An 18,794-nucleotide genomic window follows, 5' to 3' on the forward strand; every position below is an offset into this window, starting at 1 on the left:
TTATCCCGGGAGAAGCTTATTGTCCCTCACATTACTTATCCCGGGAGAAGCTGATTGTCCCTCACATTACTTATCCTGGAAGAAGATAATTGCGTCTTACATTACTTATCCCAGGAGTAGCTGATTGTCCCTCACATTACTAATACATGAGGATGATGATGATGATGATTCAGTTGTCTCAGAGAACAGCCCAGCGGCTCCTCCCTGCGGCATCACACGGCGTCCCGTAGCACAGCTCAGGAAGGGGTTAATAGCCCGAGGTGCCGGTAGTCCGGGGCGGCGTGCAGCGGCAGCTGGGTGTTACTGGTTGGAACGCATGCGCCTCCCCATCCAAAGCAACCGGGAGTGAGGAGGCTGCTGTGTCAGGGACCGGAGGCTTCTTTTCGGCTCCTCCTCTGTGAACAGCATCACACCGGAACCACCGCCAGACCAGCCAGCTCCGAACTGCGGGAACCGGCCGAGCAGGTAAGCACGGCGGAGGGAGGATGGGCGGAGAGGCCGCGGGCTACGACTGCCCAGATGTCTAGGGGGTGAGGCGGGAGAGGCTCGGCACCGCGGCTGTCATCAGGGACGCAAGCCGGGAGCACACATGGCATGTGCCGGGCTGGGGGCGGCGGTCACTGGCGGGAGGATGCTGCGGCTGCTTGTATATGATGGGGGTGGTATTCCTGCGTTATCTCTCAACTTACATGAGGAGGTGCGGGGAGCAGGAAGTTACACTGTGGCCGGGCTACGGCAAAGGGGTCCTGGGCGCGGTGCCAGCTGCTGCCAGTGCGGGTACACAGCGGGAACGTCACTGGCGCTGCTGTGCGGGCAGCGCTATACTACATACCCAGTGCTGCTGTGCGGGCAGCGCTATACTACATACCCAGTGCTGCTGCCCTATACTACATACCCAGTGCTGCTGCCCTATACTACATACCCAGTGCTGGTGAGTTATATACTACATACCCAGTGCTGCTGTGCGGGCAGCGCTATACTACATACCCAGTGCTGCTGTGCGGGCAGCGCTATACTACATACCCAGTGCTGCTGTGCGGGCAGCGCTATACTACATACCCAGTGCTGCTGTGCGGGCAGCGCTATACTACATACCCAGTGCTGCTGTGCGGGCAGCGCTATACTACATACCCAGTGCTGCTGTGCGGGCAGCGCTATACTACATACCCAGTGCTGCTGCCCTCTACTACATACCCAGTGCTGCTGCCCTATACTACATACCCAGTGCTGGTGAGTTATATACTACATACCCAGTGCTGCTGTGCGGGCAGCGCTATACTACATACCCAGTGCTGCTGTGCGGGCAGCGCTATACTACATACCCAGTGCTGCTGTGCGGGCAGCGCTATACTACATACCCAGTGCTGCTGTGCGGGCAGCGCTATACTACATACCCAGTGCTGCTGTGCGGGCAGCGCTATACTACATACCCAGTGCTGCTGTGCGGGCTCAGGCGGCTATACTGCATGCCCAGTGCTGCTGTGCGGGCAGCGCTATACTACATTCCCAGTGCTGCTGTGCGGGCAGCGCTATACTACATACCCAGTGCTGCTGTGCGGGCAGCGCTATACTACATACCCAGTGCTGCTGTGCGGGCAGCGCTATACTACATACCCAGTGCTGCTGTGCGGGCAGCGCTATACTACATACCCAGTGCTGCTGTGCGGGCAGCGCTATACTACATGCCCAGTGCTGCTGTGCGGGCAGCGCTATACTACATGCCCAGTGCTGCTGTGCGGGCAGCGCTATACTACATGCCCAGTGCTGCTGTGCGGGCAGCGCTATACTACATACCCAGTGCTGCTGTGCGGGCAGCGCTATACTACATACCCAGTGCTGCTGTGCGGGCAGCGCTATACTACATACCCAGTGCTGCTGTGCGGGCAGCGCTATACTACATACCCAGTGCTGCTGTGCGGGCAGCGCTATACTACATACCCAGTGCTGCTGTGCGGGCAGCGCTATACTACATACCCAGTGCTGGTGAGTTATATACTACATACCCAGTGCTGCTGTGCGGGCAGCGCTATACTACATACCCAGTGCTGCTGTGCGGGCAGCGCTATACTACATACCCAGTGCTGCTGTGCGGGCAGCGCTATACTACATACCCAGTGCTGCTGTGCGGGCAGCGCTATACTACATACCCAGTGCTGCTGTGCGGGCAGCGCTATACTACATACCCAGTGCTGCTGTGCGGGCAGCGCTATACTACATACCCAGTGCTGCTGCCCTATACTACATACCCAGTGCTGGTGAGTTATATACTACATACCCAGTGCTGGTGAGTTATATACTACATACCCAGTGCTGCTGTGCGGGCAGCGCTATACTACATACCCAGTGCTGGTGCGTTATATACTACATACCCAGCGCCGCTGCCCTATACTACATACCCAGAGCTGGTGCGTTATATACTACATACCCAGTGCTGCTGCCCTATACTACATACCCAGTGCTGCTGTGCGGGCAGCGCTATACTACATACCCAGTGCTGCTGTGCGGGCAGCGCTATACTACATACCCAGTGCTGGTGCGTTATATACTACATACCCAGCGCCGCTGCCCTATACTACATACCCAGAGCTGGTGTGCGGGCAGCGCTATACTACATACCCAGTGCTGCTGTGCGGGCAGCGCTATACTACATACCCAGTGCTGGTGCGTTATATACTACATACCCAGTGCTGCTGCCCTATACTACATACCCGGCGCTGCTGTGCGGGCAGCGCTATACTACATACCCGGCGCTGCTGTGCGGGCAGCGCTATACTACATACCCGGCGCTGCTGTGCGGGCAGCGCTATACTACATACCCGGCGCTGCTGTGCGGGCAGCGCTATACTACAAGCCCGGCGCTGCTGTGCGGGCAGCGCTATACTACATACCCGGCGCTGCTGTGCGGGCAGCGCTATACTACATACCCGGCGCTGCTGTGCGGGCAGCGCTATACTACATACCCGGCGCTGCTGTGCGGGCAGCGCTATACTACATACCCGGCGCTGCTGCGCTATATACCACATACCCGACGCTGCTGCGCTATATACCACATACCCGGCGCTGCTGCGCTGTATAGCACATACCCGGCGCTGCTGCGCTGTATAGCACATACCCGGCGCTGCTGCGCTGTATAGCACATACCCGGCGCTGCTGCGCTGTATAGCACATACCCGGCGCTGCTGCGCTGTATAGCACATACCCGGCGCTGCTGCGCTGTATAGCACATACCCGGCGCTGCTGCGCTGTATAGCACATACCCGGCGCTGCTGCGCTGTATAGCACATACCCGGCGCTGCTGCGCTGTATAGCACATACCCGGCGCTGCTGCGCTGTATAGCACATACCCGGCGCTGCTGCGCTGTATAGCACATACCCGGCGCTGCTGCGCTGTATAGCACATACCCGGCGCTGCTGCGCTGTATAGCACATACCCGGCGCTGCTGCGCTGTATAGCACATACCCGGCGCTGCTGCGCTGTATAGCACATACCCGGCGCTGCTGCGCTGTATAGCACATACCCGGCGCTGCTGCGCTGTATAGCACATACCCGGCGCTGCTGCGCTGTATAGCACATACCCGGCGCTGCTGCGCTGTATAGCACATACCCGGCGCTGCTGTTTGGGGCATGGACAATTCTGCAGGACTACATTATCTACACAGTGATATACAGCATGGACAGTGATAAGATACAATGCAGTATACGCAGCGCTGTACACTATACAGTGCTATACAATATACAGCTTGTACAGAGCAGTATATATAGTGATCTACTAAATACAGTATGTGCAGTTACACTATACACTGCAGTATACACAATGACGTACAATATGTGATGGGCACACAGTGATGGTATATATAGTGATATACAATATACGGTATGTGCAGTTACACTATACAGAGCAGTATATATAATGATATACAATATGCGGTACGTGCAGTATACACAATGACGTACAATATGTGATGGGCACACAGTGATGATATTCAACCGCGGTATATTTAGTGATATACAATATACGGTATGTGCAGTATACCCAATGACGTACAATATGTGATGGGCACACAGTGATGGTATATATAGTGATATACAATATACGGTATGTGCCGTTACACTATACAGAGCAGTATATATAATGATATACAATATACGGTACGTGCAGTACACACAATGACGTACAATATGTGATGGGCACACAGTGATGCTATACACGTCAGTAGAGAATTATATACCATGTAATGTACAGGGCTGCTCCGTACATCACGCACACTGTGACCCAGATCTTCTCCCCCCAAGGTCACGCTGAGATGAGCGCTGGGAGCCTCTGGGTGTTAAAGGGCTGCTGCTGGGTCCCACACAGCGATCTGCCCTCCATGTGGTGCCTGCTCCTGGAGGATGCAGAGTGGGGGCAGCTCGCTGACACACACAGCTTGTACTTGTCCCTTCATGGAAATGAGAGGCGTCTTTCCACGCCCGCTCTCCTCCCCTGTCCTCACACAATCCTCACATTGATCAGTGGTCGGGGAGGGCTGGGTGTGCACTCACACTTTGTTATGTGTATTTTGGATTAGGAGGAGGTGGAACATCACTGACAAAACCTAACAGCAGGGCTGAGCAGTGTCCTCACAGTTTTGTATTGCTGGGGAGAGGGGACACAGTCTATTATACTGACCATTCCGCTTCTATATATGTGATCACTTTGGCAGATATTACTCTGGTACCACCACCATCTTCAGTGTAACCGAGCAGCAGAGACACAGCAGCCCATGGAAAAGAAGACCAAGTTCTCCTCAGCCATGGCTGAGCCAGCGAAGTCCTCGGCATCTCCTCCTCCGTCTCTTCAGGGTGAAGAAGGACTACAGATTGATGATGCCCAGGTGGGCAGGCCCCTGGGTCACACTCCCAGTCAGAGCCGCTTCCAAGTGGACCCGGTCAGTGAAGTCTCCCGGGAAGCAGCTGCTGGGGATCAGGAGCCATCTCATCCACCTTCTGACACCATAACCCATAGAGGAAGGGGGAGTTCAGGTGGAGAGGAAGCGAAAGGTCGGTTTAGAGTAAACTTTGTGGACCCGGCTGATCCAGATGGAAGCTCTCCTGAGATGCCAAGTGGTGAGGGTGGAGGTGGGGTGAGCTTTCAGAATGGAGATACAGTGTTAAGCGAAGGTAGCCTGCATTCTGGTGGAACTGGTCATCACTATCATTATGACACTCACACTAACACTTATTACCTGCGGACCTTTGGGCACAACACCATGGATGCTGTGCCCAGGATTGATTACTATCGGCACACAGCGGCAGAACTTGGCGAGAAGTTGCTGAGACCCAGCTTGGCCGAGCTGCATGATGAGTTGGACAAGGTAAGATGGCCTTGTCCTCTAATTCACATTGAGATCCATGTATTACAAGCTGGTGAAATGGGGCTTCAAAAACGGCGGCCAAAACCAATTTTAGTTGTACGTGCTAAAATAGTAGTTTTCTGTTGGTGCCGCCTGTGCCATTACGTCTGACCTAGGAGCCATGGCTACCTTGCACCTGAGATTTGCTGAGCTGTTGATGAATTCCCACTTGGCCAGGCTGTTCTTAGGAAAACACGTAATGAGCCTTTTTTTGTACCATTATTTTTGCACCTAACAAGCACAGTGTGAACGGGAGAAGTCTGTCCGTGTGGTCTGTGCTGGGCGCAGAGGTCACAGTCACATCTGGACTTCGTCCCTAAAGGGACCCACATAATAACCATGCTATGAATTGTGCTACAGATGTTGGATTAGGCCTGCGAGCTAACAGGTAGACCTCTGACAATCTCTCATTATCTTAGGGCTCCTTCACACGACCGCAGAACACGTGTACCAGCCTTCTGCATTTTGCAGATCAGAACGTCCTTCTCCATGATAGAAATGCCTATTCTTGTCTGCAAAATGGACAAGAATAGGACGTGTTCTACTGTTCTATCTTTTTTGCGGACAGAACACTGTGTGCTGTCCGGAAAATAGTGGAATGGATGCGGACGAAAAAAATCCGGTTGTGTGAATGGACCTTTATTTGTATTAGTGGACAGCTGCAGTAAATAGAGTATTTCTACGCTAACATCTGGTGGTGGAGATATTAAGCCAGCTTTGTAGTGCAGATTGCCCGCTGCGGCTGGATTACGGACACACATAGGTGGCATTCTGTCAGTGGCTCCAGACGGCCCCGCTTCATCCTCTAATCAAGTCAGGAATTTGGAGCATCAGGCCCATTACCACTGACGAGATAAGAGTGTAAGGTCACGGACAACCGCCGGCCTGCCGCTACTAAAGAATGCTACCGCTATTATAATGTGTGTCATTTCATATAAGCCTCATGCATGCCGGAGGGTGTGCCAGAAGGATGGGTTCTTAGGGTATGTGCACATGGGGGGGGCACCGCTCTTCCATCTGTCCTCTGCTTGCTTTAGATCCGTGCAGGTCCATGCTGCAAAAGTGGAGATCCAGACCAGCAAGGGAACTGGTGTAGATTTCCACTCTTACTGTAATCTATGTCAGGAAACAGGATTAATCTGATGGGCCGCCTGCTACGGCCGCTCGCCACTTTAAGGCTACTTTCGCACTCGTGTTTTGTGCGGATCCGTTCAGATAATGCAACCGTCTGCATCCGTTCAGAACGGATCCGTTTGTATAATCTTTAACATAGCCAAGACGGATCCGTCTTGAACACCACTGAAAGTCAATGGCGGTCGGATTATTATTATTATTATTAAAGCGCCATTCATACCATAGCGCTGTACATATGATAAGGGGTGCACATACATAATACAGACAGTTGCACTAAGCATGAACAAGACAAGTTACAAACTGGTACAGAAGGAGGGCCCTGCCCCTGAGGGCTTACAATCTACATGGTATGGGAGAAGGACCCAGTAGGTGCGGGTGAAGTTGGTCATGGCGGTATAGAGGCAGCAGGGTCACTGGTTGTAGGCTTGTCTGAAGAGGTGGGTTTTCAGGTTTCTTTTGAAGGATTCCACTGTAGGTGAGAGTCTGATATGTTGGGGTAGCGAGTTCGTTTTCTAAGCGGATCCGTTTTCTATTGTGCTAGATTGTGTGTTGCTGATCCGCCCCCATTGACTTACATTGTGTGCCAGGTTGGATCCGTTTGGTTCAGTTTCGTCAGACGGACAATAAAACGCTGCAAGCAGCGTTTTGGTGTCAGTCTCCTAAGCGGAATTGAGACGGAACGGAGGCAAACGGATGCATTCTGAGCGGATCCTTTTCCATTCAGAATGCATTAGGGCAAAACTGATCCATTTTGGACCGGTTGTGAGAGCCCTGAACGGATCTCAGAAACGGAAAGCCAAAACGCCAGTGTGAAAGTAGCCTAAGAAGTGGCGAGCGGTGAGTAAACTCCCCAAAAAGTTGCAAATGTTTGCGCAACAGCAGCATACTCCACAATTTGCTTCTTTTTGGCGCCACTTATCTGGCACAGAGGGAATGATGTCCCCCATGTGCAAATGTTCATGTGGGAATCCACAGCCTATGGCCTCATGCACACGAGGTCCGCATCCGAGCCACAGTTTTTGCGGCTTGGATGCGGACCCGTCCACTTCAATGGGGCCGTAAAAGATGAGGACAGCACTCCGTGTGCTGTCTGCATCCGTTGCTCTGTTCCGTGGTCCGCCAAAAAAATATAACCTGTCCTATTCTTGTCCGTTTTGCGGACAAGAATAGGCAGTTATATCAATGGCTGTCCGTGCTGTTCTGCAAATTGCGGAACGCACACAGACGCCATCCGTGTTTTGCGGATCCGCACTTTGCGGACCGCAAGACACACAACGGTCGTGTGCATGAGGCCTAAAGGTGCATTCACACAATCTTATTTTTGCTCCTCATCCAATCCGCATTCTTTGCAGATAGGATACAGACCCATTCATTTCAATGGGTCCGCAGAAAATGCAGACCGCACACCGTGTGCTGTCCGCATCCGTATGTCCTTTCTGTAGCCCCACAAAAGATAGAACATGTCCTATTCTTGTCCGTTTTGCGGACAAGGACAGGCGTCGTTACAGTGGATCCGCAAAAAAGCAGATCTATCATGGATGTCATTCGTATTTGTTGAGGATCTGCGTTTTGCGAACCGCAAACTACATCTGGACATGTGAATGCAGCCTAACGCAATTAACTAGATGAGATTTTCAAAATCTCATGTAAATGTGTAGAAATTGACCTGCAGTGCGGATTTAGAAATCCACAGCATGTCAGTTGTGTGTGCGGATGTCACCTAGTCCTAGTGTAAAGGGGGAGACCTGGGAGAAAGTCACCACGAAATCTGAAAGCAGCAGATGTGGATTAAGCTAATTTGGCTCCAGCATATTCAGTCTGGGAAACGCACTGTGGAGGACCGCTGTATTTCCCAGACTGAACGCTGAAGCAAACTCACAGCAGAATTATGATCTACTAGACATTAAAGAGGACCTTTCACCGATTCTTACCCTATGAACTAACTATACAGACATGGAGAGCGGCGCCCGGGGATCTCACTGCACTTACTATTATCCCCGGGCGCCGCTCCGTTCTCCCGCTATGCCCTCCGGTATCTCCGCTCACTAAGTTATAGTAGGCGGAGATACCAGTCCCTAAGTTATGGTAGGCGGAGTCTGCCCTAGTGCTGGCCAATCGCAGCGCAGAGCTCACAGCCTGGGAGGTTATTTTCTCCCAGGCTGTGAGCTCTGCAATGCGATTGGCCAGCGCTAGGGCAGACTCCGCCTACCATAACTTAGGGAACGGAGATACCGGAGGGCATAGCAGGAGAACGGAGCGGCGCCCGGGGATAATAGTAAGTGCAGAGAGATCCTCGGGCGCCGCTCCACATGTCTGTATACTTAGTTCATAGGGTAAGAATCGGTGAAAGGTCCTCTTTAAACCCGTTACAATAACCGGCGCTAGAACAGTAGTATAAACATTAGTAGGAACAGTCTATATTAAATAGCAAGGTAATTTGACCACATTGTATTGTTTTTGTTTTTATTTTTTGTCAAATAATAAAATGAAAATGGAAATGTTAATATCACAATACAGTAAGTATAATTATTAGAGCCTTAGTGTAAAACTCTGTAACAATCTGCAATATACAATATCTGAAGCAGATATTCAGGAAAAAATGTTTTTTTTTACCTCTTGAAATTTTTGTATAAAATTTCTTTATAGACAAAAATTTTTGTAAATATTCTGTCTGAATCTGATAACAGTTGCTGGCACTGACTGGTGGCCGAGACTGGTGGCTGTGGCTAGTGGCCGAGACTGGTGGCTGTGGCTAGTGGCCGAGACTGGTGGCTGTGGCTAGTGGCCAAGACTGGTGGCTGTGGCTAGTGGCCGTGGCTGAGAGTGCTGGCTGCGACTGCTTGCACTGACTGACGGCTGTGGCTGACTGGTGGTGCTGAGACTGCTGGTAGCGACTGGTAGGTCAGACTGCTGACAGGGGCTCGTCTCTATATGGCTGATAGTGCTGTGACTGACTGAGATGGCGGCGCTCTGACGTGCTTGCCGGCGTGCTGTGGCTGATACTGCTGTGAATTACTGAAATGGCGGCGCTCTGATTTGCTTACCGGCGCCCTGGTGTGTGTGTGTGTGTGGGCGGTGCGGGGCGGCTTGTGTAGCACCGTTTGCTCATTGGTTGGAGCGCTGTGTGCTGATAGGTCGCTGCGCATGCCCAGTGTAAAAATCGGCACGGACACAGTGCATGCACACAGGGCTTTTATTAGGTAGGATGATGCGGTGTGTTCCCTCATGGTACTCGCATTATTCCGTCAGTCCAGCAGATTGGCTTGGATGCTGAACGAAAGCATAATTTACTTGACTATTGATTTTGTGTCATTAATATATGTGAGCACACTACTCCCTATGGCCATATAGAAAGTCAGCAAATGAGACTTAAGGAAATCTTGGTGCCCCCCCCCCCCCCCCCACACGTCTCTTGATTGTACCCTCTAACTGGCTGTGCCCCTGAGACGGCAGTTGTCTGAAGATCTCTTCCCTGACCTTGCATTTAGCATGCACCCTCTGTTTGATGTTCTAGCCGTGTCTTTAAAGGGTTTTCTGGGGTTCTTCTACATCCTTTAAAATAACCATTTATGAAGATAGCTGTAGTTTTGTAATGTATTTCGTGTATCTTTATTTCTCCTATCTTCCGTTCTGGGCTGTGGTCACATGACCATGTCCACGAGGCTCTTTCTTACTTTCTGTGATGTCCATACTGGGGCACTGATAGGGGAGTGTCTATGTAACTAGCGGGGTGGGAGGAGCTATAAACTAGCTGGGTGTTGGGGGCGGTGCTGGATCTGTGACAGAAGTGCATCATGGGTTTGGTTGGATACAGGAACAGGAAGTGCTACATACAGGATGGAAAGAAACCAGAGGGACTTGTTTACATGGTGACAACCGGTCAGTAGAATCCAAACTGAAAAAAAAAAGAGAGTTTTGGGAAGGCGAGGTGAGCAACTACCTGTTAAAGACCTTAGCAGTCCTGGAAAACTCCTTTAATTAGGAAAGCTCCCCTAAGTGTCCTCAAAGGGCCTTTCACAAGGCCTGATGCAAAGTGAAAATGGGAGAAACGATCGACTCGCTTTGCAGGTCGTTGTGCAGGCGACAGACGAGGAGTTGGGTGAAGGGCAGTGTAGCAGATGGGAAAATAATACCTGTATTTAAGGTTTAGTGGCTTTTTAATGTAATTGGATGACTCTTCGATGGACCTGGAGCCTCGGCAGCATACAGTGATGAAGGTGTCCCGGGTTCTGCTTGTGTGTAGATGACATCTTAGGTATCTCTTTGCCTTCTTTCCTTTTATTGTTTATAGTCATTTCTTACCCATTCTTAGGAAGTTTGCATTTTTTTGTTTCCTGAAGAATTTGTACATTTCCGGTGCTGTAACAGGATTGATGACTTGCTTGCTTCAGGCCTCCAAGCCATGTGTAGGACACAATGCGGCCTCGTTGTGTTGCTGGCCATGTGGCTGGAGGATGAGATCATATCTTTTGTTTGCAATGCATGAAAACTGTCAGGACCTCAGGGCGCTCCCTCCTGGTGCCGAGACGCTTTCCATTAGCTAGGTTGCGTATATCTTGCAAAGCATGACCGTACGGAATCTGTTGAAAGGATGATCTGACGGAGCAGATGGTAGATAGTGATATTGCTGGAAAAGCTGTGACTTCTCAGTGCTTTGGGTTGTTTAGGATACATTGATGGAAGCAATCCTCATACATTATTAGGCCTCATGCCCACCACCGTTGTTTTTGCAGAATGGAGGCGGACCCATTCACTTCAATTGGGCCGGAAAAGATGCGGACAGCACTCGGTGTGCTGTCCACATCCGTTGCTCCGTTCCGTGGTCCGCAAAAAAAATATAACCTGTCCTATTCTTGTCCGTTTTGCAGACAAGAATAGGCAGTTATATGAATGTCCGTGCCGTTCCGCAAAACACACAATGGTCGTGTGCATGGGTCCTTAACCTCAGTTAGAAATATTCTTTATTCTACATGTGGGAGGAGGGCGCACCTTTTTGAGCTAAAACTATCATCTGGAGGAACTTTGGATGAAAATAGAAGAAAGGTGTTGGGTACCTACCAAGCCTATGACTTCTACTGTGGCCTGCTTGTACCATAAGCCATGCAAGCTGCAGTCACATACAGGCCATGATGCATTCCTATGTACGGGGTTCCTTACAACTTCTTCTCTTTGATGTCTATGTGCCTAGGGGGCAGCGGGAACTCTTGATAAATGCCATACTAAACGTATCGTAGGCTTCCATATACCAGGAGGATGCCCAGTTGCCAGAGTTGGTAGAAATACAGTCCATAATGGAGTCTGAGTGGATTCTAGTTTTTATGATCTATTATAATAGTGCTGCCATCCACATCAGTATCCTCCGTGTGCCGATGGTACAAGTTGTATGGGATTGACACTATATATTGGTATTTAATTTCCACTAATATTACAGTGTGATAGAGGACATAGGGTGCAACCGCTTCCATTTTGGAATTCTGCTGGGTCTCTCCTATAGTAAGCTGACAGTATTTTTGGAAAATGTTACATGCAATAGATGGGGAGCATGTCTGCGTCCCTTTAAGGCAGGGCTGGCCAACCTGCGGCTCTCCAGCTGTTGTAAAACTACAATTCCCACCATGCCCTGCTGTAGGCTGATAGCTGTAGACAGTCTGGGCATGCTGGGAGTTGTAGTTTTGCAACAGCTGGAGAGCCACAGGTTGGCCATCCCTGCTCTAAGGCTCTGTGCACACATGCTTGCGTGGGCTATTCTGGTTCTTTTCAGTGTAAGGACGGCATCGTCTGATGAATGACCCTATGTTACTGCTGCAAAGTGGTGTAAAGTAGAACTGGCTTAGTTGCCCATGGCAACCAATCAGATTCCTCCTTTCATTTTCCAAAGGAGCAGTCAAAAATGATAGGGGGAATCTGATTGGTTGCTATGGGCAACTAAGCCAGTTTTACTTTACACCAGTTTGATAAATAACCCCAATAGTATTAGTTAAAAAACGAATTTCTGAAGCGCACTACTTAGAGGAAGCAATGGCACACGTCTGTGACCGCAGGTTACATAGTACAGTTTGAAAAAGACATATGTCCGTCAAGTTCATTTCAATGGGTCCGCATAAAATGCCAACTGCACATCGTGTCGGACGTTCTGCAGTTCCGCCAAAAATATAGAGCATGCCCTTTTCTTGTCCGTTTTGCGGACAACAATAGGCATTGTTACAATGGATTCTCAAAAAAAAATAAAAACGGATGCAATACGGGCGTCACACCGACATCATCCATATTTTTTGCTAACAATCTGCTCAGCTCTTCCTGCTCTATAACATGCTGCCGGCAGACTGCACTGCATTTTGTGCAAACTATCAGCTGTACCAGTGTGAAGAATAGCCTTCAGTATGTAACCGCGCCAATCTGACTTGGTGAATGCAGGTACGTTAGATCTGGTTCTCCACTGCCACGCAGATATCCCAGGACTATTACAGGGTTTATTGGCTTTCTGTGGCCTATTGTGTGCCGTTCTCCGGTTGTGCAACGCTTTGAAAGATTTTGCACTTGCTACGCATATCAGGTTGACCTCACAATTAATTCTATCTCCAAATGCTTGTCATTAGTCTTTCAGGTTTCCTTGAGATTAGGAGAGGAATGTTTTTGAACCGTGTAAATGGACATCTGGTTTCAGTCAAACAGAGTCACCGTGTAAGGAGTATTTGCAGTTAACTCTTCTTACTCCGTAGAAGGAAAGTCGCGTTTGGTGGTTTTTGTGATTTAGACGGTGGCTCAGTGGTTAGCACTGGTGCCTGGCAGCGCTGGGGTCCTGCATGGTCTTCTTTGTGTGGGTTTAGGCCCGGCCTCTGACTCCGCTATGAGTCCTTGTGAGAAAAGCGGATTACAAAAGGTTGTCATTGTGTTATTTGGTGCACAAAGTAGATTTTTTGGGGATATTCTCTGTGAACGTTTCTTGCTAGAATACAGCAGATTGATGTGACCTTGGGTACACAGGGTATGGGCGTTCCCTCTCAGGGGAGGCTTTATTGACATGTCAGTGATATATGGCGGTCTGCCTCCTAATAGTGGCTTCCTCCATAGGGGTTACTACTCATCACATGGATTTGCTAAATGATGCGTTCCTAATTTTCTCTCGCCATTTAGTGCTGACATCTATTTCCTGACCTGCGGGCTCTTACACTTCTTCCTGTATGAGAGACGGAGGAAGTATTTAATCTTTTTGACACATAAGACAAACTCTGATCACTCAAAAAAATCAGCCTGTTAAAGGGTAAAGGAGTCGGGGCCCCCGCTGATCTGATATTGATGACTTACCTGGGGATAGGTCATCGGTATTACCAAAGCGGCCAACCCCTTTAAGCCCCCATACATATTAGACTGACAGTCCGACTCTTCCCCGACAGAGAGGGATTCGGCGCAGTGAGTCCACGAACTGACCGTGTATGGGGGAGTCGGGAGGGAGCTATTGAATGTGTTTGGAGCCTTTAGTAAAAAACCTGCCGGAGGGCGAGCCAGACACCTCATTAAATAAATTACTGCTGTCCATACTCCAGAGCAGAAATCGACTTCAGTCGGGAGCTGGAGCAGTTTTCTGGCCGTGGCGGTCCTGCCCATGGCCTGCTTCCTCTTGCTCACGCCCTGCCCACTTTTTTTGAAAAGTTGAAAGGGTGTCAGAAAAATGCAAAAATGTTAAAATTTTGATGTGGACTAGCACAGGAGTAGAATTATTCTAAATGACCTCCAGTGACTGCTCTGGGGAAATCCTGCAGACTTGGGGACTGTTGGTTTTTCTAAACTAAGCCCTGCGTTATGTAACCATGCAAATAGCACAAAGCCACAACTGATGCAAAGCACCCGACAGAAGATGCAAATCCCTTCATGCTCTGGATGGCTCCAACTGTCGGCCATTTTTGATGGTTTAGACAGTGGATGAGGCACACCTGGTGGCAGTTTTCTCCAGGTTAACCGCTTCATACCGGCATAACGACACCACTCGCATTGCACCAAGGGGCTCATTTACATATTGTAGGATTGCAGCCACCCAAAGCGATGGGACCAACAGCTTTACATCTCGTATGGATGGGTTGTTGCTATGTGTGGTGACAGATGCCCTTTAAATGTATCCTTGACCTCCATATTGTTTGTGAGACTTGCATTTATGTAATACTTTGAAGCGGACTATGGTGCAGTGGTGGCGAACCTATGGCACAGCACTCGGAGCCCTCTCTGTGGGCACCCGCACCCTGGAAAAAGTCTTTGGTGTACCAATATGCCTCAGACTTTTCCTGTTGTTCATCAGCACAGGGCGCACTATGAACAGCGCAGGTAGCGCAGTGAATGTAGGCAGGCTATTATAGATAAATGATAAAGGACATGGAAGACATACTATATAGGACTGTAGTATTCAGGGTAAATTACCGTGTTGGCACTTTGCGATTAAATAAGTGGGTTTTGCGTTACAGTTTGGGCACTCGGTCCGTAAAAGGTTCGCCATCACTGTTATTGTGACCGATCTCTTAGTCATTCAGATTTTCTAAATGAGAGCAGATATTGTTTTAAAGGGAATCTGTCAGCTCCAACCCCCCCCCCCTCGTTGTATCGTGTAAATGACGCAGAGTCCCGTCATATAACATCATTAGGCAGACAGACCTACCTCCATCCAGTTCACATACCAGCTTGCATCCTGACTCTGTGCCCCAACAAACCAGCAGTAAAATGCACTGGGAGGACTCCTCCATTATGAGCGTGAGCTGGGAGTCCTCCGAGCTTTTTACTGCTGGTTCATGGGAGCGCAGCGTCGGGATGCAAGTTGGTATGAAGATAAGTTACAGGCTGAACTGGATGGCCGTATGCGTTTTTTCAGCCTTCCAAACTGTTACATAATGGGACTCGGCACCACGTACATTGTACACCGCTTACTCTGGTTGGGTGGGGAACGACGACGCTGACAGATTCTCTTTCACGTATATGGCAAGTCTCAATGTGCAAAAATACACTTTATATATAGAGCTGTTCCCTATCATTCTGCTTTATGGAAGGTGAGCCTCCACGTCAGAGATGCAGGAGAAGCGGCTGTGCTAAGATCGGGTTAATATTGATTGTATTTCTACCTTCACAAACGGTTTGCTCCCGCTGACGTACCCTGTTATGTATACCCAGTGGATGCAGACATTTGCTGACTCATCTGATTTTTGCACTTGAATTATTGATGCCTTTTATTAGCTCTGCCGCTCCATAGAGCTGGAAAACGCATAGCTGTGTCTGCCTTGGGCCTCACGCACACGACCATATCCATTTTTGCGTTCCACATTTTGCCGATCCGCACGTCCTCGCCCTTGTTAGAAATGTCTATTCTTGTCTGCAGAAAGGACGAGTATAGGACATGTTCAGTATTTTTGCGAGGCCACAGAACAGACATGCATTGAAGTGAATGGGTCCGTATCTGATCCGCAAAAAATTGTGGACTGAAACTACGGTCGTGTGCACAAGGCCTTAGACTTATTTCACACGAGCGGACTGAGCCTTGGTTAGTCCCGTGAAAAATTGAAATCCGTTTTGCCTGCGATTTGTGTTTAGTAGTGCTTCAGTTTTTTGTGTGGATGCAATCGGTTTTTGAAAAAAACTGAAGGATAACCCTCCTCATCTCAGGGCAACCATTAGTGAAAAACGCATTGCATCCGGATCCCTTCTGCTTTTTACTCAAACCCCATTCACTTCTGTGGGGCTAGAGTTGCGCGAAGAACCGTTAACGACACGCATCAGATCTGGATGGAAAACCCACTTGTGAGAGGCCTTATGCCGCCCATTGGCATGAATCTGATAGAGGGTGCACTCCCGCCAGAAGGCAGCGTACAGTGGGTTTTCCATGAGTGAAATAAACTCTTACAGGCCACATTTCATGATGATAGCGGCTGTTCAGGAGACCCTTTATATGAACCAGAAAACCCCTCCCCCGGCCTGTAGCTAAAATGGATCTTTCAGCTAACCCCTGGAGAGGATACACTTTCAGCATTACTTACCCCTCTATCGCCGTTCCGATTCCGCAAACTCAGCTGGGGTCACGTGACTGCTCAACTGGCCGTTTGCTCTTCCTCTGATGCTACTGGATGTTGGTCATGCCGGGATCGTGGAATCGGCAGAGCGAGCAGGCGGATGTACTGCTGAAAGTGTGTTCTCTCCACAGGTTAAGTAATAGACCCAATCTGTCACCAGTATCTAGGACCATTATCTGCAGTAATACTGACGATGAGGAGTCCAGATTTGTAGTTTTTATTTTTCTACTGCCCCGTTCCCCTGCTGATGAAGCTGTGGTGAAATACATGGTCAGGACTGCTGTTCATGCGCACGAGTCCTCTCCTTTATGTCAGCACAGCACCGTGGTCCGGACTGTGTATACCGGCGAGTGCTGACAATGGGGATCTGGACTTCTTTTGTGCAGTACTACTCATGTACTACTGCAGATAATAGTCCAGAATTGTGGGGGCAGATTTCCTTTAAGTTACTGTGGGGCATTCCGGACATGCTAAGGTACGGTTCATTTACACAGGGTTTTGTTTAAGCAAACTATGGTTTTTGGATCATCAGTTTTTATTATTTGGGTCACAAAACCGTGGCACATACAGAGAACATGTCATTCGCACAACCTTCAAGGGTATTTCAAGGCCTGCCTCTTGATTGTACTGTTTACCTTCACTAACGCGGCTCGGCGTCAGCAGGCACCACAAGGCTCAGCCTCCTGAGGAGGCCAGCAGAGGACTTTGCCTTCACTCTAGTTTAATTTTCCATCCTACTGCAGTTTCAGCTCTTGCACATTCAGATAAGATTTATCATCTAACTTGCACCAGAAAAGTGACTTTGAAAATAGTAGTTTTGTGACCTTTTTAAATGCAACTTTAAAAAAAAAAGTTGCGATTGCCTCTTTTTCCGTCGCCCTTGCCACTTTTCCAAAAGGGTATGCGGAAAGGGGCATGGCCAACAAACGAGACAGAGCTGCCGTAGATTTCGGGCTTAATTTGCACCAGAAAACTTTATTTTCTCTACCCCCCCTTTCCCGACTTTGCCACTCTGCCTTTAGGGAAAGTGGCGAGTGCGGTGCAAAATCCGAAAGATGCAATTTTTATTTATTTTTTTAAATCGAAAAAACGTAGTTTGAGACTTTTTAACGCCAATTTTTAGGCGCAAATATGATGAATCTCCTCCATAACCTTTTGTTCTAAAACATAAAGGTGACGGTCACTAAAACCAACCCAAAAGCCCTATCTGAATGAAGGCAGAGAATGAGGGGGCACGGCCCTGTAAGGAGGGCCTTGCCACCTTCGCTCTAGCAATGGGTGGGTGTCACAGGGCACACATCTCCACTGATTGTATCTTCTGACATATCAACCATAAAACTTCCTTACTGAGCTGGCAATAGAGGTGTTCATAGATATCAGGAGAAAAATGCTCTAAAAAGTTAGGCTCTGTCTATGTGCCTTGGCTTGTGTCACACGGTGGACACTTATGGCCCCCAACTGATCCCATTATGGGTAAATGTGAAGGAACCTGTGACCGAGTCTAGCTTCTCTTCTGCCTGAAGGCTCTTGTAAATGGGCAGATTACTGGGAACTAATGTTTGTAGGAACGCTGGTTCCTGTTAATTAGCTTATGTAAATGTGTCACCGATCCCCCTGAGTGAGCAAATGCGCATTAAATAATTATCTGTCGTCAGTACATTGCCTTGTGTAAACAGGGATCTGCTACTGGCTGACAATAAGTCTGTAAGGGGATGAGCGATCACAGCCACATGTAAACTCTGCAATCATCTCCCCTCAGTCAGGCAATTATCAGGATCATTTGTTCTGTTCCCAATAATTACCTGTGTATCGGCCCATGTAAAAGCTCCATTAGGCACTACATAAGAATTGTGACATTGTTTGACTTGTTGCCTCCTAGGATTTACGGTAATCAGTCCCATCTAGTTTCCCTTTATACTATTTAGCATAAAACATCTAATAACGAAAAAGTGGTCCTGTGATCTGTGTGCAAAACGAAATCTCTATCTGCATTTTATACAGGCGAGTGTGGCTGCCTAGTGCATGTTTTCCTATATAAAGTGGTATGTGATTATGGGCATACGCCTATACATCCATACATGTGCAGGCTTTAACATGACCGCTCAGAAGCTGAGAATATGTGCTACAAAGTCAACTAAAAAATCTTTTTATGACTTTCAAAGTTTTCTTAGAGAAACAGCAGGGGTTTTACTTTAACAAACTCCAAAGATCAACAAGCACTTT

General features: G+C 48.9%; 1 protein-coding gene across 1 annotated transcript in view; it reads left to right on the top strand.

Annotated features, from left to right (window-relative positions):
• The first annotated feature begins 244 nt into the window (after nt 1-244).
• The window catches only part of SLC12A2 (solute carrier family 12 member 2), a 123,714-nt gene continuing 105,164 nt past the window's right edge, over nt 245-18,794 (top strand). The window contains exons 1-2 of the mRNA XM_040415980.1: nt 245-465; nt 4,705-5,355. Of these exons, the coding sequence (XP_040271914.1) occupies nt 4,765-5,355 (591 nt within the window). The 5' untranslated portion in view covers nt 245-465; nt 4,705-4,764. The remainder of the gene's footprint in view (nt 466-4,704; nt 5,356-18,794) is intronic.

The sequence above is a fragment of the Bufo bufo genome, chromosome 2 (genome assembly GCF_905171765.1).
Source record: "Bufo bufo chromosome 2, aBufBuf1.1, whole genome shotgun sequence".
Lineage (NCBI taxonomy): Eukaryota > Metazoa > Chordata > Amphibia > Anura > Bufonidae > Bufo > Bufo bufo.